The sequence below is a fragment of the Eucyclogobius newberryi genome, unplaced genomic scaffold (genome assembly GCF_026437365.1).
Source record: "Eucyclogobius newberryi isolate DKJ021-1_F unplaced genomic scaffold, fEucNew1.0.hap1 SCAF_12, whole genome shotgun sequence".
In the NCBI taxonomy this organism is placed as follows: domain Eukaryota; kingdom Metazoa; phylum Chordata; class Actinopteri; order Gobiiformes; family Gobiidae; genus Eucyclogobius; species Eucyclogobius newberryi.
Window position 1 is genome coordinate 32,845,076 of NW_027315746.1, and position 26,668 is coordinate 32,871,743.

Genomic DNA, 26,668 nt, shown 5'->3' on the forward strand with positions numbered 1-26,668 from the left:
CCGCAGGATTTGAATCATTCTTTTGCCCGTGGTGTACTATAAATAAAAACGTTGATAGAATGAATTACATCCATTATAATATTCAGAAACTGGGTAATTTTTCCCAGGAAGGGTTTACTGCTGTACACGAGCAGCTAGCCGCTACCTCTCTGATGGCCTTCCAGAATCGTATAGCCTTGGACATGCTCTTGGCAGAGAAAGGCGGGATTTGCGCCATGATACGGGAGGTGCAATGTTGTACTTTTATACCGAATAACACACGCGAAGGGGGCCGTTTGACCCAGGTTGTTGACGGATTACGCACACTAAATAGAAAGATGAAAAAGCATTCGGGGGTAGACACATCCATGTGGGATTCATGGATGAATTATTTTGGTAAATGGAAAGGGTTAATGTCGTCTGTGATACTCTCCCTCGCCGTTTTCCTGGCCATCCTGGTCTTGTGTGGCTATGGCTGCATACCCTGTATCAAGACCTTCACGGTGTCTTACCCACCTGGTGGAACGAACGATCGACGGCTTTGTGGCTCAGGCAGGAGGAGGTCAGTATATGTTGATATGTTGGTGCCAAAGGACGATGCTGTCCTCCCGGAGGAAGAGGAATGTTATCTACTCTAACCTTTCCCTTTGTCTAGTGTGCTGCGCTGTGCTTTATTTTTCAGAGTTGTCTGGTGAGCCGAACAATGGGAAAGTTTTGCAGTTCTGTAGTAGACATGTTTATATTGATGCACGGTTTTCTCACCAGTGATTCTATGTGAATTATTTGATTATATATGGGTTCTGATTGTGATCTCCTTCAGATATCAACAGGGGGAATGAAGTATATTGATTATGCTCATGTATCGCTTCATTCTTCTGCCCAGTCCAGATGAAGGGAGATCGGAGGGTCGGAAAAGAGTAGTGAGAGAGCAGAATAATCCTAAAGTAATCCTTCAATTTAAAACTGAGAGTGAGTTAGGAAAAATTGGAATCTTGGCGCTGTCAAGGGAGATAAAGAAGATATTGGGGGATGTAGCATTTGCCAGTGTTGAGAGATGGTAATCTACTGATTGTGTGTGATTCGGAGGCGCAGAAAAACTCAGCAATGCAGATTAGTAGCATTGGAAAGATGGCTGTAAGTGAGTTTAAGGTTGTTGGAGAAAGGAAAGGAGCACGTGGAGTAGTCACAGGAATCCCCCTGGATGAAGATCTGGATAAGTTTAAAAACAGTTTGGGTGCAGGGGTGGATTCTGTTAAGAGATTGATGAGATGGAGTGATGGCCAAAGAATTCAGAGCATGTCGGTTTTATTGGAATTTAAAGATGTGCTTCCTGAGAGAGTGAAGGTCGGCTGTTTGAGTTTCCTGGTAAGAGAATATGTCCCTCCTCCACTCCGGTGCTACAAGTGTCAGCTTTATGGCCACATAGCAGCGGTGTAAAGAGGCAAGCAGAAATGTTTAAAATGTGGAGGTGAACATAAGATTGAAGAATGTGAGGAAAATGCTCAGATTAAGTGCTGTAATTGTGGGGGACAGCACACTGCGACGTTTGGTGGATGTGAGGTAAGAAAGAAAGCTGTACAAATTGAAAAGGTAAAAATGTTGAATAACATCTCGTATGCAGAAGCTGCAACGAAGGTCCAAATACAGAAACGAGGAAACACTGCTGACACCAGTGTTGTTCCAAAAAGAGGAGGAACAAGTATAGTACTTGCTGTTGATGACTTGGTAGTATTTTTGTCTTATGTGATAAATTGCTCTGAACAAGTCAAACGTAAACCAGACAAAGCTAAGATGATAGTAGAGGGGGCGGAGAAATTCTTGGGTGCTAAAGGTATCTCTTGGGAGCTAATGAACAAAAGGTTAGAGGGGAACAGTAAGGCAGGAGGAGAAACAAGTGAGAAGACCTGATTATACTGCAGTGGAATGCCAGGAGTCTCATTGCAAATGGACAGGAATTTAAAGGATATGTACAAGATAGTAAGGTGAAACCGGATGTCATTTGTGTTCAAGAAACCTGGCTAAAGCCAACATTAGATTTTGTTATTAGAGGGTACGAGTGTGTTCGAAGGGATAGGCAAGGAGGAAATGGTGGCGGATGTGCAATATTTATCAGGAATGGGATCAGTATAGAGTTTTAGGTAAAGGGAAAGAATTATAATTCATTGTGATAGAAGTGTGGGGGAGAGTTCTTCTATTAAGAGTGCTTTTTAAACTTCCTATAAGTTATCTATCCCTTTCCTCTGAATCTACCTGCGTTGCAACAACAAAATTTCCCCATGTGTGGACAAAAAAGGAATATCTTATCTCATCTTAATAAGCGTTTAACACTGGAGGGTCTGCAGGATTTTATGGTTCATCTTGAGGGCAAATCTACATGTTGTGGTGATTTTAATGCTCATAGTACGTTGTGGGCATAATGATGAGAATGGGTTGGTGATAGAGGATTTAATGGATATGAAGGGTCTTGTATGTTTGAATGACGGGAGTGGAACTAGATTTAATGCTGGTGTCAGCGGAACCACCTCCTCATCAACGCGGGGAAGACCAAGGAGATGGTGGTGGACTTCCACAGAGGCCACCCCACTGCCCCCTCACCAGTGAACATCCAGGGACGGGACATTGAGAGAGTGACTCATACAAGGACCTGGGTGTTCATCTGAACCACAAACTGAACTGGACTCATAACACAGACGCACTGTACAGGAAGAGCCAGAGTCGGCTCTACCTCATGAGACTCAGGTCTTTTGGAGTGACAGGGCCACTCCTGAAGACCTTCTCTGACTCTGTGGTGGCATCAGCTCCTGTAGGTGTGGCCTGCTGGAGCAGCAGCATCACAGAGAGGGAGAGGAAGAAGCTGGACAAGGGTCCTGACTAGATTCACATCTATGCTGGACCATGAGTGTCGCCCCCTGCAGGACACTCTGTCCGCTCTGGAGAGCAGCTTCAGAGAGACTGATCCAACCTCGCTGTGCGAGGGAGAGGTTTCACAGGTCTTTCCTTCCTGCTGCTGTCAGACTGTATAACAAACACTGCTAGCCCTGAACATGTGCAATACTGATTTAACCATGTGCAATACTGTCATATTCATGTGCAATTACTGTCATACTCATATGAAGAAAGCTATGTGTGAGACGGGGGTGCGGAGTGTGCGCTGCGTCGCACATTCTGGCCATCTTTGCGTACAGAACTTGCTTTCCCAACACGGCGTGATAGACACCGTGGTTACTGCGAGGATGAGTGTAGGTCGCTTCAAACACTGGCCCCTGGCCTACTCTCGACTCGACAACAGATGGATTTCATCAAGAAAAACATACGTTTTATTATTTAAGCCCAAGAGTATTAAGAGTGCAGTTCTGAAAAGCACATTATGGCCTTACTTTATGACACTGTTGCAATTTTAATACACTTTGTTTATTTGTTTACATGCTTCTGGGGATTTTAAGTTGAGCTGCTTTTTTATTTAATTCAAATTCTGCACTATTGTTTCTTATTCAAGCTACCTCAAAAAAGGTGCACTGTTAAAGTGTTAAAAAATAAAATAAAAACTGCGACAACCTGCATTTGTGCATTTAAAAAAAAAAGTTACTGTACTAGGGAAAGAAATCCCGCACACTGTCTTACTTGCGAATAAAAATGTATTGGTAAAGAGGCAACGTTTCGGCAACTGGGCCTTCGTCAGGCAAATGGGTAACTGAGGATGGGACAGAGGTTTAAATAGGAGTGGCCTAAAAAATAGGAGTGGCCAATCACAGATGTTAAAGGTCCCATAACATGCAAAATCGACTTTTCAGAGCTTTTAACCTTCTTACATTGCTATTTGTGCTTCATATTTGTCCAGAGTGTTTTTTTTATTGATTCCCGCAGTGTTTAGCTATATTACAGACTATCTCCTTTCCACAAATCTCCAAACTGACGGGCGGTGGGGCAAGACCGCGTCATAAGGGCAAGCACGCGTCATTAGCCCCCCTCACCCCCCGCCTGCCGCCTCCCGCCCCCTTCCCCCCGGCTCCGCGCTGCTGTCTCCCTTCAAGCTCATTCCGGAGTTTTTCTGCTTCGATTTACGAGGAAACACGGCTCAAAGAGGCCCAAAACGTCATTAATGATATCGCACTCTTTACTATTATCACAATGGTGAAGGTTTATGTGGCACTTGATGCAGCAACCGGGAAAATAAACGGAGAGAAGTTCTATCCGATACGAAAAACCAGGAAATAAGAGCGCGATGGACATAAGACTTTTTTATCCATCTCTATCTCTATAGATAGATAGATAGATAGATAGATAGATAGATAGATAGATAGATAGATAGATTCTCACTCATTCGCGCGGAGCTGCGCAGCGCGGAGCAGACAGCTGTGGGGCTACGTCACGGGTGGGCGGGGCACACACGCTCTCTGAGACTACGTCACGGGTTGGGCGGGGGAGCCAGATCGCTCTTCGCAAGGTTGGGGGCAAATATCAAACCAAGCCGTTTGCATTTCCGGGTTGGTGAGGGGGTCCAAGGTCTGGGTGATATTTCTTAACTATTATGTTAAGGCTGTTGCACAACCCTTATTATTACCAATTATACACTAGACTACACTAGACTACGAAACGTGAAAAAAAGCATGTTATGGCACCTTTAATCACAAAACGATAGACAAATAGTGACACCTCATGATGAATTACACATACGTCAAAAATAGTATTAATCACTATTTTTTGAAGGCCCAGTTGCCGAAACGTTGTCTCTTTACCAATACATTTTTATTTGCAAGTAAGACAGTGCGCAGGATTTCTATTATTATTATTATTATTATTATTATTATTATTTTTTATATATATATATATATATATATATATATATATATATATATAATTCCACAAATGTTCCCAATCATTGTGTTCACACGTGCTATCACAGGCAACACAACACCGCTCTGTGACGAGTTCTTGCTGGTTTGCTCACGGCAACAAACCACACTTTTTTGTCGCTGCTCTGAACAGCTGCAAGTTCCCCGAGTTGATCTGGCGCTGTACTCACACCACGTTTGTGAAATATGTTTGCTCATGTAATGGTTATATGATTAAATCCCACGGGCGCATACATGGATGCGCCCGTGGGTAAAACAAAACTAATCAAATGTGTGGTGATTTTCATAGCTTACGATGCCCACAAATGTTTTTTTCCCTGCAGCTTTTGAGTTTGCTCTCACAATTTGACATTCTCGAAACATACGGCCATTAAATATGCAATAAAATGTTTAAGGTCTGGTTTTCATTATTTTGAAATCCAGGTCGAGTTACCGGAAACACACATTTTTTTCTTCTTATGAAGTTCTCTCAGGTGTGAACTGTTGCCCAGTCAAGTGACCCAAACTGCCATTTTTAGAGCCAATTACCTTCCCAGGAATGTTGTGTAGAAGCATTGCAACTCCAGCTGACCAATTTGTTCCATAACTAAAATATATTTTGTCTCCCCTACATTTTTCATCAGTGTTTTTGGTGTGTGTCTCTTGAAGAAGAAAACGATGTGCTTTGGTTTTAGTCGAGTCTCTCAAACCCCGAGCATTGAGAGACGCCTGCCGTGTGGGGCGGGCTGCGGCCTCATGAGTTTGAGTCCGGCTTTCACCTGTTTGCTGCATGTCGTTCCCCAGTCTCATTCCCATTTCCCACTGCACTGTCCTGTCAAAGCCTACAGTCCAAAAAAAACTCTGGAAAAAAAAGTACTCAGAATGTGAAATACAAAGGATCAAACATGACTCTCCCACTTTACCCTCATTCACACAAACACATTTAATTGTTAAATTAAATCAATGTTGAATGTAAACATGTTTGAATGACAGAGCTCTGGCTAGACTTGTTTGATGCTGTCGGTCCCCACCCAAAGCCAGAGCCTGTTATACTGTCCACATTCTTATAGAAACAGTAAAGTTCTGTTCGTTTCATAACTCACTGAAGCTTGTGAAAATGACTTATTTTTTCCATTACAACACCACTCTCAATGGTGATAAGGAATTGACAAAAGTATAAGTTATTTATTTAACCCTATTATTACTTAACATCTTCTTTTTCTGTGTTCATGGCAGATCTAAAAGTCCATCAGAAGAATGGGGTTCACCTGTGACCAGTGTGGAAAGACATGGAGCTGTTCTTCTGCGCTCAAGAAACACTACAGAACTCACACAGGAGAAAAACCATACGAGTGTGACCAGTGTGGAAACAGTTTTCCTACAGCAAGAGCTCTCAAAATACACACTAGTATCCACACTGGAGAGAAACCTTACAGCTGTGATGTTTGTGAGAAGACATTTTCAAGCTCAAGCTACTTAAAAAAACACATGAGAATCCACACTGGAGAGAAACCTTACAGCTGTGATGTTTGTCAGAAGACATTTTCAAGCTCAAGCAGCTTAACAACACACATGAGAGTCCACACTGGAGAGAAACCTTACAGCTGTGATGTTTGTCAGAAGACATTTTCAATCTTGAGCAACTTAATAAAACACATGAGAGTCCACACTGGAGAAAAACCTTACAGCTGTGATGTTTGTCAGAAGACATTTTCAATCTTGAGCAACTTAATAAGACACATGAGAGTCCACACTGGAGATAAACCTTACAGCTGTGATGTTTGTGAGAAGGCATTTTCAAGCTCAAGCCACTTAACATCACACATGAGAGTCCACACTGGAGAAAAACCTTACAGCTGTGATGTTTGTGAGAAGGCATTTTCAAGCTCAAGCTGCTTAAAAAAACACATGAGAGTCCACACTGGAGAGAAACCTTTTAAGTGTGACCAGTGTGAAAAGGCTTTTAGAACATCACCTGAGCTCTCGAATCACTACACAACCCACACAGGAATAACACTAAATGAGTGTGACCAGTGTGGAAACAGTTTTTCTACAGCAAGCGCTCTCAAAAGTCACGCCAGAATCCACACTGGAGAGAAACCTTACAGCTGTGATGTTTGTGAGACGGCATTTTCCCAGTCAAGCAGCTTAACAACACACATGAGAGTCCACACTGGAGAAAAACCTTACAGCTGTGATGTTTGTGAGACGGCATTTTCCCAGTTAAGCCACTTAACATCACACATGAGAGTCCACACTGGAGAGAAACCTTACAGCTGTGATGTTTGTCAGAAGACATTTTCATGCTCAAGCAGCTTAATAAAACACATGAGAGTCCACACTGGAGATAAACCTTACAGCTGTGATGTTTGTGAGAAGGCATTTTCAAGCTCAAGCCACTTAACATCACACATGAGAGTCCACACTGGAGAAAAACCTTACAGCTGTGATGTTTGTGAGAAGGCATTTTCAAGCTCAAGCTGCTTAAAAAAACACATGAGAGTCCACACTGGAGAGAAACCTTTTAAGTGTGACCAGTGTGAAAAGGCTTTTAGAACATCACCTGAGCTCTCGAATCACTACACAACCCACACAGGAATAACACTAAATGAGTGTGACCAGTGTGGAAACAGTTTTTCTACAGCAAGCGCTCTCAAAAGTCACACCAGAATCCACACTGGAGAGAAACCTTACAGCTGTGATGTTTGTGAGACGGCATTTTTCCAGTCAGGCAACTTAACATCACACATGAGAATCCACACTGGAGAGAAACCTTACAGCTGTGATGTTTGTCAGAAGGCATTTTTCCACTCAGGCAGCTTAATAAAACACATGAGAGTCCACACTGTTGAAAAGCCTTAGCGGCTAAGGCTTTTATCAGATGCATGTGTTTTCATATCAAACGCTTGCTAATGTTCATGTTTTACCATAAATGAGCTCATCATCAGGACACTGTTTTTTTCCCCCCAACTCCTTCAAGAGTCATTCTCAATATGTGGATGTAGTCTGAGAATGCAAATATTTACTCTACTCTATGAAGGGTGTTTACAATTTCACTTGAGATTACTCTCCTTTGTATCCTAACTGTAAAGGGCTATCAAAACCCTTTTGTTAGCTGATGTTAGCTCCCTCATCACTGAGTACCTGATTAGCGTCAGAATGGACAGGGCTTTTCCCGCCCCATGGCTTCAAGACACTATTGTATGCGACCGGTATGTTTAACGTTAAATTTCTATTCAAAGAGCTCTTTCTGAACAAAATGGCCTCTGTAGGACATATGTGTCCATAGAGACCTTTAAGAGACATTACCTTTTCATAATTCAGACACTGTTGCAGAAAGCAAAGCAAAATGTTGGATGGGTGGAAGAATGTTCCCCATCCCCCATGGACCAACAACACTGTCTTCACCACACCCCCCTCCCCCCCTTTGGGTCAACACCTCTGATAAAGAACACAGAGGACACACAATGGGTCCAAGGACCTGACCCCTGTGGAGAAGTGGAATCGTCCACTGTAACAAATCCTCTTGTTCTGCTGGATGGAAACTTTCTCAGGATGAAGTCCTTAATGACTGTATTTCACATTTAAACTGACTTAACGTTTACTGTGTGATCTAAGCTTGTAAATAAATCATGCTTTAGTTTAGTTTGCCTTAAGAACTGTGTTAGAAATGTGTTAATGTCATATTTAATGTACTTCCTCATGACCTGCTAATGATGTGTGGGAGGGGCTTCCATTGTCTCCCACGTCTCAGCACTGTGCTCAGAATGTCAAATCTTCGAACGCTAAACTCTGAGCAAAGACCAGCGCCACAGACGGCTCTAAGGACCCAAAGATCTCTGAGGAGGCCTTGATCCACATCTGGGCCTTCTCTTGGACACATGAGACCTGAGAGTGGCTGAAACTTGCAGAGTGGCATTAAATTGAGGTTTCGTCCAGATTATTTTAGAATTAATCAAAACTTACTTTTCACGTTGATCCCAGACATAGCTGGTGTAATTAATGTGTAATTACTTGCTTTGATATTTTTGTTTATTAAACTACACAAAATCATTCTGGTTTATAGACTTTTTATTGATCTTTTTTTTTTAGAGTTATAGTTGTCAGTCAATGGATAAAGTTTTTCAGAAAACGAGACTCGGTAGGTATTAATGTTTTGCTGAACAAGCTTCAGATTTTGCCCTTTTTAAATTTAAATCTGAACAATAACTACCTAAAATCCTAGTCCCAGAGAATATTGTCCATAACAAACACCATGTTCAAGCACAAGGGTGTCCATCAGTGCACGTGGCACCAGGACGCATACTTCCCAACTCTCTTGGAGATATTTATTTAAAAAAATAAAAATCAACCTTTTCTACTAGCCTTTACTTTGGTAGCAAAGGCGAGCGGGGGGGAGCATACGGGGGACACGGGCGCCGCCATGTTTGTTGTGATTACGCTGCTGAGCGTTTCCATCCCAGAATTCAACGCAGGTCAAATTTAATCCGAAATCTACACCATGATAGTGAACGACATGAGCGTTAACAAAGATAGCGGCGCCAATAAGGATAAATCGACTGATGAAAATAAATACCGGTTCTACACTACATGGTTTGTTTAATATAGAAATATACTATGAAGCGTAAAGTGGGACGAATATGCATCCGATGAGTCATGTGGCTCGCCTCATTAGTGTTATTTTCGGTTAATTCTGATAAAATTTGAAATCTCCCGCATAGGGGGGCAATCTCCCATTTTTTAATGTGTTATCTCCCCCCTGGGATGGTAAATAATTTGGGAAGTATGAGGACACCCTAGGCTGGAGATCAATTATCGGCTTCGTTGTCGTGTCATCTGACCTCCGGCCACGTATCTTGGACACTCGGGTGAAGAGAGGAGCAGAGCTGTCAACTGATCACCACCTGGTGGTGAGTTGGATCCGCTGGCGGAGGAGGAAGCTGTGCAGACACAAGCGCATTGTGAGGGTCTGTTGAGAACGTCTTGCGGAGCCCTCTGTCAGTAGGGTCTTCAACTCACACCTTCGGAACAGCTTCTCCCATTTCTTGGGGGAGGCTGGGGACATTGAGTCAGAGTGGACCATTTTCGTGACCTCCATCGTCGATGCGGCTGCTCAGAGCTGTGGTCGCAAGGTCTCAGGTGCCTGCAGGTACGGCAACGCCCGAACCCGGTGGTGGACACCGGAAGGGATGTTGTCAGGCTGAAGAAGTAGGCCTATCAGGCCTCTTTGGCTTGTAGGACTCCTGAGGCCTTTGACAGGTATCGGCTGACCAGACGAGCCGCAGCTTGTGCTGTCGCTGAGAGGAGTTTGGGGAGATCATGGAGGAGGACTACTGGTTGCCCCCAAAGAAATTCTGGAAAACCGTCCGTCGCCTCAGAAGTGGGAAGCAGTGCTTCACCAACACCGTTTACGGTGCGGGTGGAGACCTGCTGACCTCGACTGGGGATGTTGTCGGGACGGTGGAAGGAATACATTGAGAACCTCCGTAATCCCACTATCACATATTCCGAAGAGGAAGCAGACTGAAGACTCTGAGGCTGACTCGTCCATCGCCCAAGCTGAAGTCATTGAGGTTGTTGGCAGACTCCTTGGTGGCAGGGCTCCTGGGGTGGATGAGATCTGCCCTGAGTACCTAAAGTTTCTGGATGTTGTAGGACTGTCTTGGCTGACACATCTAAGTGTCTCTGGACTGGCAGACCGGAGTGGTCATCCCTCCGTTCAAGAAAGGGGACCGGAGGGTGTGTTCCAACTACAAAGGGATCACACTCCTCAGTAAGGTCTGTTCCAGGGTACTGAAGAGGAGAATACGACTGATAGTCGAACCTCAGATTCAGGAGGAGCAGAGTGGTTTTTGTCCCGGTCGTGGAACACTGGACCAGCTCTAGACTCTCCATCGGGTGCTCGAGGGTTTATGGGAGTTTGACCAACCAGTCCACATGTGCTTTGTGGATCTGGAGAAGGCTTTCAACCGTGTCCTTCGGGGTGTCCTTTGGGGGGTGCTCTGGGGCTACGGGGTCCGGGGCCCTTTGCTCAGGGCTGTCCGGTCCCTGTATGACTGGAGCAGGAGCTGTGTACATTGGAGTAAGTCAGACCTGTTCCCAGTGCGTGTTGGATGCCAGGGCATCCCTTTGTCACAGGTTCTGTTTTTTGTTTTTATGGACAGAATTTCTAGGCACAGTCAGGGGTCGGAGGGTTTGGGGACCACAGGATTTCATCTCTGCTGTTTGCAGACGATGTTGTCCTGATGGCTTCATCAAACCCGGACCTGCAACATGCACTGGGACGGTTTGAGCCGAGTGTGAAGCGGCTGGGATGAGAATCAGCTCCAAATCCGAGGCCATGGTTCTCAACCGGAAAAAGGTGTCTTGCCCTTTCCAGGTGGGTGGGGAGTCCTTGCCCCAAGTGGAGGAGTTCAAGTATCTCGGGGTCTTGTTCACGAGTGAGGGAAGAGGGAACGTTAGATTGACAGTTGGATCGGTGCAGCGGTCTGTTGTGGTGAAGAAGGAGCTGAGTCGAAAGGCAAAGCTCTCAATTTACCGGTCAATCTACATTCCCTCACCTATGGTCATGAGGTAATATTTTGAATAATTGGTTAAATCCAACTGAACTCTTTGCTTTGAAAACCACTGCAAATATGATGACGGTTCAAAACCATGAACCATTTGCTCAATATTCAAACCCATTTTGGGCTGTATTCAAAATCAGAGCGTATTAAAAAAAAAGTCAAAATGTGTCCTGTTGAGTTGTGCTGTAGACCTTTAGTCGAACAATCGATCAATTGTGTCTTTGTCAAATTCATTTTGGGTTCTTTTGAAGGATTAATATTCACAACAACAGAAAAGAATAAACAAGTGAGATACTGTGAGATTTGGGAGTGAATTATGGGTTCATTCTGTCGTTTTTCATGTAAATACACTGGTCGTTTTCTATAAAAATAAAAAAAAATATTTGCAATAGTGTGAACTCCTGTGATCTTGTGGTGTTGTCGTTCCACTTTGGGTTAAATACATGTTCTGTTAGCAAAATATATAAAATCAATGTTGTTTTTAAGTTGGGCTGAATTTGAATATTAAGTTTATTGTTGATGGTAAAAAGTTCAAACCTCAACTAACACATTTAAACACATTTCTGTTGTATTGAAATAATATTGTCTGATTATCGTTATCAGGAATTAGATAAAGATTTTTGTCACTATTTTTGCCTTAGTCTTATCATAAAGATACTAAATAGTTTTGCCCGCTTTAATCGTGTCTACTGCACGGTTTTGGCCGTAGAGGTTTAGGTTTATAGTTTTACTTCCTGTTTGTAATTTATGACATCACACTAGTGAATTACCCAGCAACCACTTTTTGATTCGACAAATAGAAATATATGAGCGCTCCTTTATTTTGTTGAATTAACATTTATAGGGTGAAAAACAGTTGTTTTGTGTAAATTATACATCTACTCTGGCTGGACCCTAATGTGATGTCACTTCCTGTCATTTACTATAGATTTGTTTGTACTTTTCCTTGCATATAGCCACTCGATCGGTGTAAAACTAGGGTTCATATATACAACAGATACAGACACACCAAATAAAAACCTGTAACGTGCCCTTTGAACTAGGGACTGTTGAATGTGGTGTCGATGAGTCTCGCAGGCCTGTTTGAATAGAACGGTTTGGCGTCTTGATTGTGTGTTACAAAGTTGCGTGTCTCTCATGTAACGCGCCTGAGCAGACGTTCAGCCCAGCGCTTCCGTTTTGCAGCGTATAAGGAAGAAAACTGTCTGGATGTTGCCAGAGCCCATTATTCTAACACTTTCCGAGCCGGGCCACGTGACAGATGATTGAACGCTTTTCTTTCAACACTGACGATTTCAGTTTGAGTTGAGTTTGTCTTATTAAAAGCAGACTGACTTTTAACACAAAAAATAGTCACATTTCTTTCTCCATTTTGCTAAAGGTGTGATTTTTGTTTGTCTCACTATTAAATCTGCAAGTGAAAAGTAACGTTAAGGCTCAATTAATGAAAAAAATATGACAATCACAGTTATTAAAACCATAACTGTAATCACGATTATTCAAACAATTATTTGTTTTAGAGCAGGGATGTCAAATTTTACCGTTTTGATTAAATATCACGATTTAATGATTGATCACGATTATTGAGACTGTGACCAAACAACAGTGACAGTGAATTTCCCTGGGAGCGCCCCGGGTTTTTGCCTCTGTGTCAACGGCCTTAGGAGTCCCATAAGCAGAAGAAACCTTATCCCTTACGCCATCCCGTACTTCCGGCGTCCACCACCGGGTTCGGGGGTTGCCGCCTTCCTAGATTTTTAAAGATGAATATTCATTAAAAACCTATAAAGGGTTAATTTGAAAAAGTAAAAAGTGTGTATGATACCTGGAGACAAAAAGTACTAAAAAAAAACCTTAGATTTGACTTTCTAGTTTACCTGATTTAGAAGCTATAAAATGGTATTATTATTATCTAAATAGGGTTGAATTGAAAATAGTACAAGGTGTGCTTGATACCTAGAAATTAAACCTACTATAAAAGACAGTAGAAGCTATTGAAAGAATTCCTTGTTTTTTGAAGGTGAATATTCATAAACTACCTGTCCTGATAACGAGACTGTGACTGGGGCTTAGCATCGGACCTCTTCTTGACTGGAGAAAATCACAATGGCCAATGTGAAACCTGTGGAAAAGAAGAAACTGTCCCCCATGTTTTAATGGAGTGTAACAGGTTTGCAGTTCAGAGGAGATCACTTTTGTCCCACTTCTTTGATCTGGGGTTTAAATCTGTGTCAGTGAAGACTTTGCTTGTCCCCTCTTTGCATCAGCAGGTGTACAGAGCGTCATAACGGACTATCACCAGTGAGAGGCAGCAGTGCTCTGTGTGGTGCGTAGTCTGCCGGAAATACATTGTTACCTGCCTGGCTGGCCCCTTGAAGAGAGAGGGTGGCTTTGTGGGTAGCCGGAAGTGTCTTGTTGTTTTTGGGTCTGTTTTTCGATGTTTTTTCGGCGGGCGCGTGTCTGCCACCGCTGATCCGTATGTCCTGCATTCCGTTTCATGTAACCAAATAAAATCGTGTTGCAACGAGTACTATGTCTGCTCAGCCTCTGTACCACGGTTAGGAGTTTACTGGGCAGGGGAAGTATTAATATATCCGGGGTGGAAATAAATTTGGCCACGACCCGGAAGGGACCTGCGCGCTAATGTATAGCTTACATAGAGATATCGTTCTACTGACGCGTGCAGATCTCTATTGGTGGTGCGGAGGCAAAGTGCTTCACCATGCATTAGACGGCAAGAATGAAGGTCCTTGTGCCCTAGTATCTCTCATTGTGCAGGCAGACGTGTTTCCCATGACAGCTAACGACATTTTGCAGTGGGCTGATTCTCCTGTCCGGATGGCAGAGAACCCACTGCGTCCCATGAGATCGGTAGGGAAATCCACTCCCTGGCTGAGTGAAGCTGACCCAACCTATGTCGATGCCATAGGAGTCCCACGGGGTGTGCCAGACGAGTATAAAATAAGTAATCAAGTGGCCGCAGGATTTGAATCATTCTTTTGCCCGTGGTGTACTATAAATAAAAACGTTGATAGAATTAATTACATCCATTATAATGTTCAGAGACTGGGTAATTTTTCCCAGGAAGGATTCACTGCTGTACACGAGCAGCTAGCCGCTACCTCTCTGATGGCCTTCCAGAATCGTATAGCCTTGGACATGCTCTTGGCAGAGAAAGGCGGGATTTGCGCCATGATAGGGGAGGAGCAATGTTGTACTTTTATACCGAATAACACACGCGAAGGGGGCCGTTTGACCCAGGTTGTTGACGGATTACGCACACTAAATAGAAAGATGAAAAAGCATTCGGGGGTAGACACATCCATTTCGGATTCATGGATGAATTATTTTGGTAAATGGATGTGATAAAATGTGAATATATGATTATATTTCTGTGATGTATTTTATCTGCATAATAGTGATATTTTATCTGCATCATTAGTCTAAGAGAATAACGGGTGTGTGACAAACTGCATTTGTGAAGGGGTCGTAAAGATGGGCCAAAGGATGTTTACCCTAGGGGGGGTGACAGCCCAGAGGAGTTTGGGTAATGTTTACCCAAGGCTTGATCTCTAGGAAAAATACCAGCTGTAAAACAAGTGCCTTGATGTGAAGCTGACCAATGAGAAATGTGACCCGCCTATTCCAGAATATCTAACAAAACCAACCAGCATGGGAAAAAACGGGGTGAGACGCAGGAGGATCACGCAGGCTGCGTACCACAGCCTGCGTGATCAGTCCAGGCGTTTTCTCCCAAGCTTGCCATACAAATGTCTCATATTTCTGTGTCGTTTCATTTTCTAAGTTGAATTGTGTTCTCGATGTGTTACGGAATAGCATCGGTGTATGTCTGATTCCATGACAATGGAAAGGGTTAATGTCGTCTGTGATACTCTCCCTCGCCGTTTTCCTGGCCATCCTGGTCTTGTGTGGCTATGGCTGCATACCCTGTATCAAGACCTTCACTGTGTCTTACCCGCCTGGTGGAACGAACGATCGGCGGCTTTGTGGCTCAGGCAGGAGGAGGTCTGTATATGTTGATATGTTGGTGCCAAAGGAAGATGCTGTCCTCCCGGAGGAAGAGGAATGTTATCTACTCTAACCTTTCCCTTTGTCTAGTGTGCTGCGCTGTGCTTTATTTTTCAGAGTTGTCTGGTGAGCCGAACAATGAGAAAGTTTTGCAGTTCTGTAGTAGACATGTTTATATTGATGCACGGTTTTCTCACCAGTGATTCTATGTGAATTATTTGATTATATATGGGTTCTGATTGTGATCTCCTTCAGATATCAACAGGGGGAATGAAGTATATTGATTATGCTACTATGTTTGTTACTTATGCTCATGTATCGCTTCATTCTTCTGCCCAGTCCAGATGAAGGGAGATCGGAGGGTCGGAAAAGAGTCGTGAGAGAGCAGAATAATCCTAAAGTAATCCTTCAATTTAAAACTGAGAGTGAGTTAGGAAAAATTGGAATCTTGGCGCTGTCAAGGGAGATAAAGAAGATATTGGGGGATGTAGCATTTGCCAGTGTCGAGAGATGGTAATCTACTGATTGTGTGTGATTCGGAGGCGCAGAAAAACTCAGCAATGCAGATTAGTAGCATTGGAAAGATGGCTGTAAGTGAGTTTAAGGTTGTTGGAGAAAGGAAAGGAGCACGTGGAGTAGTCACAGGAATCCCCCTGGATGAAGATCTGGATAAGTTTAAAAACAGTTTGGGTGCAGGGGTGGATTCTGTTAAGAGATTGATGAGATGGAGTGATGGCCAAAGAATTCAGAGCATGTCGGTTTTATTGGAATTTAAAGATGTGCTTCCTGAGAGAGTGAAAGCCGGCTGTTTGAGTTTCCTGGTAAGAGAATATGTCCCTCCTCCACTCCGGTGCTACAAGTGTCAGCTTTATGGCCACATAGCAGCGGTGTATAGAGGGAAGCAGAAATGTTTAAAATGTGGAGGTGAACATAAGATTGAAGAATGTGAGGAAAATGCTCAGATTAAGTGCTGTAATTGTGGGGGACAGCACACTGCGACGTTTGGTGGATGTGAGGTAAGAAAGAAAGCTGTACAAATTGAAAAGGTAAAAATGTTGAATAACATCTCGTATGCAGAAGCTGCAACGAAGGTCCAAATACAGAAACGAGGAAACACTGCTGACACCAGTGTTGTTCCAAAAAGAGGAGGAACAAGTATAGTACTTGCTGTTGATGACTTGGTAGTATTTTTGTCTTATGTGATAAATTGCTCTGAACAAGTCAAACGTAAACCAGACAAAGCTAAGATGATAGTAGAGGGGGCGGAGAAATTCCTGGGTGCTAAAGGTATCTCTTGGGAGCTAATGAACAAAAGGTTAGAGGGGAACAGTAAGGCAGGAGGAGAAGCAAGTGAGAAGACCTGATTATACTGCAGTGGAATGCCAGGAGTCTCATTGCAAATGGACAGGAATTTAAAGGATATGTACAAGATAGTAAGGTGAAACCGGATGTCATTTGTGTTCAAGAAACCTGGCTAAAGCCAACATTAGATTTTGTTATTAGAGGGTACGAGTGTGTTCGAAGGGATAGGCAAGGAGGAAATGGTGGAGGATGTGCAATATTTATCAGGAATGGGATCAGTATAGAGTTTTAAGTAAAGGGAAATAATTATAATTCATTGTGATAGAAGTGTGATAGAAGTGTGGGGGAGTCTTCTATTAAGAGTGCTTTTTAAACTTCCTATAAGTTATCTATCCTTTTCCTCTGAATCTACCTGCGTTGCAACAACAAAATTTCCCCATGTGTGGACAAAAAAGGAATATCTTATCTCATCTTAAGCGTTTAACACTGGAGGGTCTGCAGGATTTTATGGTTCATCTTGAGGGCAAATCTACATGTTGTGGTCATTTTAATGCTCATAGTACGTTGTGGGCATAATGATGGGAATGGGTTGGTGATAGAGGATTTAATGGATATGAAGGGTCTTGTATGTTTGAATGACGGGAGTGGAACTAGATTTAATGCAAGGAATGGAACAGAATCAGCCCATCATATTGCTGGGATGAGCACCTGGGTCGTTGATAAGGAGTGATCACTACCCAATAAAAACAGATAAGTTTTAATTATGAGAGTGCACGGAAGGAATAAGTAGGTGGTGTTTTAAAGGAATAGACTGGAATAAATTCAGGGTCATTTGTGAAAATGAAATGGAGAAAGTAAACGTGGATGTAAACTTCTTTGTGTCTTGCGATTGTGAGAGCAGCAAAGCAGACAATAAGGAAGAGCAAAGGTAAGCAAAACCGAAAGGAGAGTCTAAGGACAGAGGACCCTGGGACATCGTCCCTCGCCACCACAGACATTGTCTGACTCCCTCGCCACCACAGACATTGTCTGACTCCCTCGCCACCACAGACATTGTCTGACTCCCTCGCCACCACAGACATTGTTGATTCATTTCTCCCTGTGGCCCTCAGAGGCAACTGTTGTTGTGATTTTGGGCCTTACAAAAAAAGAAAAAAGAAAAAAAAAGAAAAAAAAAAGAAAAGAAAGAAAGATTGTCCCTTGGTGGTCTGAAGAATGCACAAATGCCATTCGAGCGAGGAATAAAGCATTTAAAGTATTGAAAAGAAATGATTGTTTTCAAAATTATATTGATTATAAAAAGAAAATAGCAATGGTAAAAAGAACGGTAAAAGGAGAAAGAGTATTGGAGAGGTTACTGTGACACGCTTGGTAGACAATCATCGGTAGGTCAGGTTTGGGGAACAATTAAAAGAATGGCTGGTATTAATAAAAGTTTTAGTTACCCAGTGATGAAAAATGGAGAAGAAGTAGTTCTAGATAATGCAAATAAAGCTGAGTTGTTAGCTAGGCAATATGTAAAAGTTAATAGTCGGGAAAATCTGAGTGTAGAGGAAAAGAGAGCAAGAAGAAAGATTGTGGGAAATAACACCAATAGATTAGATGATATCAGTGACTATGATAGTGCAATTAATGTTGAATTTACAATGAAGGAACTCAATGACGCTTTAAATAAGTATGAAAAGATGAAGTTATTGTATGTTGAAGAACCTCAGTGGAAAAAGTAAAGCCTTAATTTTACAGTTGTATAATAAAGTGTGGATGGAGAATTCCTACCAGACCAGTAGAAGGAGGCAGTAATAGTACCAAATTGTAAACCAGGTAAGGATCCCAGCTTGGCAGTGAGCTATAGACCTAGAGCCTTGACATCGCATGTAGGGAAACTAATGGAAAAAATGATCAATGAAAGACTATGCTATATTTTGGAAAAAAATGAAATGATTAAAAGCCACCAATCTGGATTTAGGAAAGGCAGGAGTACAATAGACCCAGCAGTTATTTTTGAAAATGAAATTAGAAAAGCCCAAGTGAATAAGGAGTGTGTTGTTGCAGTATTTTTTGACATTGAAAAAGCTGATGATATGATGTGGAGGGAGGGGCTAATTATAAGGTTGCATCAGATGGGAATAAGAGGCAAGATGTTAGGATGGGTTAGGAATTTTTTGGTAGGAATATTTCAGTGCGTGTGGGGAAAGATTTTAGCTCAAAGTATGACATCAAAAATGGTACGCCACAGGGGAGTGTAGTGGGCCCGGTGCTGTTTTCTATTATGAATAATGAAATATTTTGTAATGTGGAAGGCCCTATAGGGGTCTCTCTTTTTGCAGATGATGGAGTAATGTGGAAGAGAGGTAGAAATATTGAATATACTGGGGGGAAATTGCAACAAGCCAAACATAAAGTGGAAACATGGACAATTAAGTGGGGATTTAGATTTTCTGTAAATAAGACAAAAACAATGTTTTTTACGAGTGTGAGTTTAAGTATTTGGGGTTGTGGTTTGACACTATATTGACATGGGGAGTGCATATAAGTAAAACAGTAGAGAAGTGTAAAAAAGTTGTAAACATTATGAGGTGCTTGAGAGGACGGGAGTGGGGACGGGAGTGGGGAGCTAGCCGGAAATGCCTGAAGGTAATATATATGGCTCTGATCAGATCATCGATTGACTATGGGTGTATTGTATATTGCTCAGCTTCAAGGAGTAATCTAAAAAAATTAGATATAGTTCAGAACCAAGCTTTAAGAGTGTGTTGTGGGGCGATGAGGTCAACTCCAGTAGATGCACTCCAAGTTGAAAAGGGGGAGATGCCTCTAGATAGCAGAAGAGAGCAGATGATTCTAACATATTGGGTTAATTTACAAGGACATAGTGTAAGCCACCCAGGACTAAATGTACTAAAACCATGTCAGGAAAAAGAAAAAGCACAGTTCACCAGCTTTGGGTGGATAGGAGAGAGTGAAGCTCAAATAAATAGGAATTAACCAGCTGAACGTGAGCCCGACAGTTCCAAACTCTAATGTCCCTCCATGGTTTCTGAAAGAGCCTGGGGTAGATCTGAGTTTGTTGAGAAGAAAGAAATGTAGTAGTGTTAATGTGAACTTTACCATTATTATTAGTATTATTTGTCTTATACCTGCTACTTTTATTTCTATTATTAGGCCCGAGAACCACAAGCTGGCGAGAGGCCTATTAATCTCGTAAGGCCGTGCGAAGCACGGCTGCGAAAGTGCACACGTAGTGCGCACGAAATCGAGCGCGAAGCACTCGCCCACTTCCAAACACTCACTAACGCACTCCTTCACTCATGCACGCCCCGTGCATACTAATTAGTAGTAGGAAAATGGAACATTACCGTTGTAAACGGGCGAAGCCCGTGCAAAAGTGCGCACTAAACGCGGTCGTCATCCCCATATAAAGCACTCATTTGCGCTAAGTACCTCACGAATACGTTCCCCATCTCTTGCATGTTCCGTGCATTTAAGCATGTAATGCAAAAATTTAACATTATTACTGTATAGAGGGCAAAAAACACAAAGTGGGCGGAGCCCACTCAAAATCAACGAAAGTACCCGTCAGTGACCAGGGACCCACACCATGAGGTGGGAAAGCGCGAGCGCTTTCCGAAAATGTATAGTTTATGATATTTGAAAAATGGGAAACATTGTTTTCGCATCGGAATATTATTCTTTCTTCTTCTTCTTCTTCTTCTTCTTCTTCTTCTCGGGACCAACCCCCCTATTTTTCACCCAGTGAACATTGATGAAAAGTCACAAAAATTTGCACACCTCTAAAAATCGTGCCTCTCTACATTCTGGCTATTTCCCTTTTCTAAAATAAAAAAATTGGCGCGTCAGCGCCCCCAAATGTACCAAAAATGCATTGAGAGATGGGAAATGACCCAAAAAAAATCTGATCGTAGAATCATGAAATTTGGCGCAGAGGTAGATGGTGACAAGAGAAGTAAAAACTATTACTGCGGCAACGCCGTCCGCCCAACCAAATGTCGGCCATATTGCTTCAAAAATGGCTAAACATGACTTCGGAGTTTTTCCAAACGTCGTACTTTTACGAACTCCTCCCAGGGCGTTGGCCCTAAAAAGCTGAAATTTGGTGAAAATGCTACTGAGGAGTGGGACATCAAAAGCTATCCAAATGACATTGACCCTGTCACGGTCTCTGTGCGGCGAAGCCGCAAACTGTAGCAAGAATTTCAGAAATCTCCAAAATTTTACATTTCTGCCGTTTGCGCAGATAAAGTCCGAATTGCGTCAAATTAGAATCAGTTGTTAAACTCTTTGCCCTAAACCTACTAGAAGTGAAATAAATCAATTTGGAGCCACAGCGCCCCCTACAGATTTCATATGGAGGTTAAATATTTAGTTTTGCGAAATTATATGAAATTTGACACACAACTCAATTTTGGCCCCATCAAAAAAGTCAATGAGACCCATGTCATAATTGTTATGGCGTTGCCGTAACGATGACCGAAACCTTCCATGTTATTCCAATGGGGAAATCGCCAGAACATGTTTACACTTTAGACTTTCACAAACTCCTCTTAGGGCGTCAGCCCTATTAACCTGAAATTTGGTGAGACTCATCTTCAGGGGTGGACCATCAAAAGTTATCCACATTTTTATTCTAAGAGTCACGGTGTCTGTGCGGCAAAGCTGCACATTTTGCCAAGAATTCAAAATAAAATTGCTTTTTGATGGTAAAACAAAGGGGAGAAGATGTGACAGCGTCACAGATTCAGCAGTAGGCGTAATAAAAGGACAATTGGGGCGCGTTAGCGCCCCCTCCTCTTGCGGCGTGGCGGCAGCGTGGCGAGGGCCGATCATTGCCGCTTGCGGCTATATTTATTATTATTATTATTATTATTATTATTTTATCTTTATTTTTATTTTTCTTCCCTCCATTCCCTATTAAGATATGAGAGGACCTGTTTACAAGGTTTTGTTAAAATAGTTTTTGTTTATAAGAGTTCTTCTATTAAGAGTGTTTTTTTTAACTTCCTATAAGTTATCTGTCCTTTCCCCCTGTATCTACTGTGTTGTAACACCCACATTTCCCCATGTGTGGACATTAAAGGCATATCTTATCTTATCTTGCCTCAAAGGCCGGTTTTTCTATATTATACAAACGAGAGCAGAGGGGAGAACAAGAGAGTGGAGCAGTAAGAGCCGCAGAGAGGAGGACGTTCTGACGTGTCTGAGGTTGGGACACACAGGGCTGAATGACACCCTCAGAATAATAGGGAAACATTGAACAGGGGAGTGCGAGCGCTGCAGAGTCCAAGAGACAGTGGAGCATGTCATTATTCATTGCCCGAAATATCAACAGCAAAGACAAATTGTGAGAGAGAGTATGTGAACATGGGATTAGATTTAGTATCAAGGAATGATTGCTGAACATCTCACAAGAGGTTATAGTAAAGGTACTCCTTATGTACCTTAAGTCAACAGGATCAATGGGGAGGATTTAAGGACTGTTGGGGCCTTCCCAACCCACACTCCATACCGGCCGGTGGCGGTAATGGTGGTGGCACCTTTAGTTGCGTGCCAACTGCTGATAAACAATACTAGAAGAAGAAGAAGAAGAAGTACTTCCGTGAGTTAGGCGTGTATGATCTAGTGCCTGCCATGCTGCTGGACTCGCTGCTTAAACCCGCGACCTACAACGACTCCAACTCAACATAGCCGAAGGTGAGTGAAGAATGACATAATATTTGTAAAGGAATGTGTTTCCTTCACTTATATCCGGCGTTTAGGCCATAGTTTTAACTTGTTTGTGACGTTAGCTAGTCGGCTAACGCTAGTCGGCTAACGCTAGTCGGCTAACGCTAGTCGGCTAACGCTACAAACGTAAAACAACAACACTAATGAAGTGAACTCTTTTTATCGGTTCGGCTGGATGTGAAGTGAATTACTGAGAGTGTGTTTCTACTATTATTTTACATGTTTATTGCTTTTTATGAAAGATATACACGTTTTTACCGTTGTCCCAGCAACGATACATAGCTTCACGCTGACGTCGTCATCCGGGTCACTTGACCTAGTAACGGGGGCATTCAGTTTGCGAGGGGGAAACAACACCATAACTACCGCGTGTCACGTGGTTACGCAGAGCATTTGGAGCATCAGTGATTTGAACATCCCAAAACTGAGCAACTTTTTGAGATTGATCAGAATGACAGTTAGCTTACTCGGTATCAAGGTTTTGTGAGGGGGCAGTGACCCGGATGTTGTGACGTCATCTGAAGCTATGTATCGTCTCAGTAGAAGTGCATGTGACACACTGAATGGACAGTCCACTCTCGATGCACTTGGACAGATCCTTCTTCTTCAAAGACAGAGAAGTCTCCTCGGGGGTCTTTCGTGTTCCTGTAAATGAATAAATCTTGTAAATGATTCATCAACTTAACTGCATTGATGACATCAGTAATAAGCCCTCACTTCCTCTGTTGTGCTGCAGTCTTTGTTTAGTGCAACGCGTACATCCATGGATTTGCTCTTCCATGACAGATGTAACCTAAAGCATTGTTTATTATTTTCTGATCGGATGTTGCATCCCGATCAGTGATCGGATATACATTTTACTCTTACTAGTTTGATCAGCGTTATACATTTCAAGCTTATTATTAGTCTCTCTCCTCCGTATAACACATGAATGGATCATGACATTTTACTGCCCACACTTTACGGCAGTTAACTTGCATCATGGATCAATCATCCGCATGTCCAGGGAATTTCGCGGACACCACACAGCAGAGAGCATCTTAACAGATTAAGGAAAAAATGCTCAATAACTGGGGCATCGACAAGCAACGGGTCGGTGTAATTTTGCGTGACAAGCGCTGCTAATATGAAGAAAGCTATGTGTGAGACGGGAGTGCGGAGTGTGCGCTGCGTCGCACATTCTGGCCATCTCTGCGTACAGAACTTGCTTTCCCAACACGGCGTGATAGACACCGTGGCTACTGCGAGGATGAGTGTAGGTCGCTTCAAACACTGGCCCCTGGCCTACTCTCGACTCGACAACAGATGGATTTCATCAAGAAAAACATACGTTTTATTATTTAAGCCCAAGAGTATTAAGAGTGCAGTTCTGAAAAGCACATTATGGCCTTACTTTATGACACTGTTGCAATTTTAATACACTTTGTTTATTTGTTTACATGCTTCTGGGGATTTTAAGTTGAGCTGCTTTTTTATTTAATTCAAATTCTGCACTATTGTTTCTTATTCAAGCTACCTCAAAAAAGGTGCACTGTTAAAGTGTTAAAAAAATAAAATAAAAACTGCAACAACCTGCATTTGTGCATTTAAAAAAAAAAGTTACTGTACTAGGGAAAGAAATCCCGCACACTGTCTTACTTGCGGATAAAAATGTATTGGTAAAGAGGCAACGTTTCGGCAACTGGGCCTTCGTCAGGCAAATGGGTAACTGAGGATGGGACAGAGGTTTAAATAGGAGTGGCCTAAAAAATAGGAGTGGCCAATCACAGATGTTAAAGGTCCCATAACATGCAAAATCGACTTTTCAGAGCTTTTAACCTTCTTACATTGCTATTTGTGCTTCATATTTGTCCAGAGTGTTTTTTTGATTGATTCCCGCAGTGTTTAGCTTTAGTACAGACTATCTCCTTTCCACAAATCTCCAAACTGACGGGCGGTGGGGCAAGACCGCGTCATAAGGGCAAGCATGCGTCATTAGCCCCCCTCACCCCCCGCCTGCCGCCTCCCGCCCCCTTCCCCCCGGCTCCGCGCTGCTGTCTCCCTTCAAGCTCATTCCGGAGTTTTTCTGCTTCGATTTACGAGGAAACACGGCTCAAAGAGGCCCAAAACGTCATTAATGATATCGCACTCTTTACTATTATCACAATGGTGAAGGTTTATGTGGCACTTGATGCAGCAACCGGGAAAATAAACGGAGAGAAGTTCTATCCGATACGAAAAACCAGGAAATAAGAGCGTGATGGACATAAGACTTTTTTTATCTCTATCTCTATAGATAGATAGATAGATAGATAGATAGATAGATAGATAGATAGATAGATAGATAGATAGATAGATAGATAGATAGATAGATAGATAGATAGATAGATTCTCACTCATTCGCGCGGAGCTGCGCAGCGCGGAGCAGACAGCTGTGGGGCTACGTCACGGGTGGGCGGGGCACACACGCTCTCTGAGACTACGTCACGGGTTGGGCGGGGGAGCCAGATCGCTCTTCGCAAGGTTGGGGGCGAATATCAAACCAAGCCGTTTGCATTTCCGGGTTGGTGAGGGGGTCCAAGGTCTGGGTGATATTTCTTAACTATTATGTTAAGGCTGTTGCACAACCCTTATTATTACCAATTATACACTAGACTACACTAGACTACGAAACGTGAAAAAAGCATGTTATGGCACCTTTAATCACAAAACGATAGACAAATAGTGACACCTCATGATGAATTACACATACGTCAAAAATAGTATTAATCACTATTTTTTGAAGGCCCAGTTGCCGAAACGTTGTCTCTTTACCAATACATTTTTATTTGCAAGTAAGACAGTGCGCAGGATTTCTATTATTATTATTATTATTATTTTATATATATATATATAATTCCACAAATGTTCCCAATCATTGTGTTCACACGTGCTATCACAGGCAACACAACACCGCTCTGTGACGAGTTCTTGCTGGTTTGCTCACGGCAACAAACCACACTTTTTTGTCGCTGCTCTGAACAGCTGCAAGTTCCCCGAGTTGATCTGGCGCTGTACTCACACCACGTTTGTGAAATATGTTTGCTCATGTAACGGTTATATGATTAAATCCCACGGGCGCATACATGGATGCGCCCGTGGGTAAAACAAAACTAATCAAATGTGTGGTGATTTTCATAGCTTACGATGCCCACAAATGTTTTTTTCCCCGCAGCTTTTGAGTTTTCTCTCACAATTTGACATTCTCGAAACATACGGCCAGTAAATATGCAATAAAATGTTTAAGGTCTGGTTTTCATTATTTTGAAATCCAGGTCGAGTTACCGGAAACACACATTTTTTTCTTCTTATGAAGTTCTCTCAGGTGTGAACTGTTGCCCAGTCAAGTGACCCAAACTGCCATTTTAGAGCCAATTACCTTCCCAGGAATGTTGTGTAGAAGCATTGCGACTCCTGCTGACCAATTTGTTCCATAACTAAAATATATTTTGTCTCCCCAACATTTTTCATCAGTGTTTTTGGTGTGTGTCTCTTGAAGAAGAAAACGATGTGCTTTGGTTTTAGTCGAGTCTCTCAAACCCCGAGCATTGAGAGACGCCTGCCGTGTGGGGCGGGCTGCGGCCTCATGAGTTTGAGTCCGGCTTTCACCTGTTTGCTGCATGTCGTTCCCCAGTCTCATTCCCATTTCCCACTGCACTGTCCTGTCAAAGCCTACAGGCCCAAAAAAACTCTGGAAAAAAAAGTACTCAGAATGTGAAATACAAAGGATCAAACATGACTCTCCCACTTTACCCTCATTCACACAAACACATTTAATTGTTAAATTAAATCAATGTTGAATGTAAACATGTTTGAATGACAGAGCTCTGGCTAGACTTGTTTGATGCTGTCGGTCCTCACCCAAAGCCAGAGCCTGTTATACTGTCCACATTCTTATAGAAACAGTAAAGTTCTGTTCGTTTCATAACTCACTGAAGCTTGTGAAAATGACTTATTTTTTCCATGACAACACCACTCTCAATGGTGATAAGGAATTGACAAAAGTATAAGTTATTTATTTAACCCTATTATTACTTAACATCTTCTTTTTCTGTGTTCATGGCAGATCTAAAAGTCCATCAGAAGAATGGGGTTCACCTGTGACCAGTGTGGAAAGACATGGAGCTGTTCTTCTGCGCTCAAGAAACACTACAGAACTCACACAGGAGAAAAACCATACGAGTGTGACCAGTGTGGAAA

General features: G+C 42.6%; 1 protein-coding gene across 1 annotated transcript in view; it reads left to right on the forward strand.

Annotated features, from left to right (window-relative positions):
- LOC140355868 (uncharacterized) overlaps positions 1 to 26,668 on the forward strand; it is a 59,501-nt gene that overhangs the window by 31,425 nt on the left and 1,408 nt on the right. The window contains 3 exon segments of the mRNA XM_072440508.1: positions 108 to 227; positions 1,066 to 1,344; positions 6,054 to 7,293. Of these exon segments, the coding sequence (XP_072296609.1) occupies positions 108 to 227; positions 1,066 to 1,344; positions 6,054 to 7,293 (1,639 nt within the window).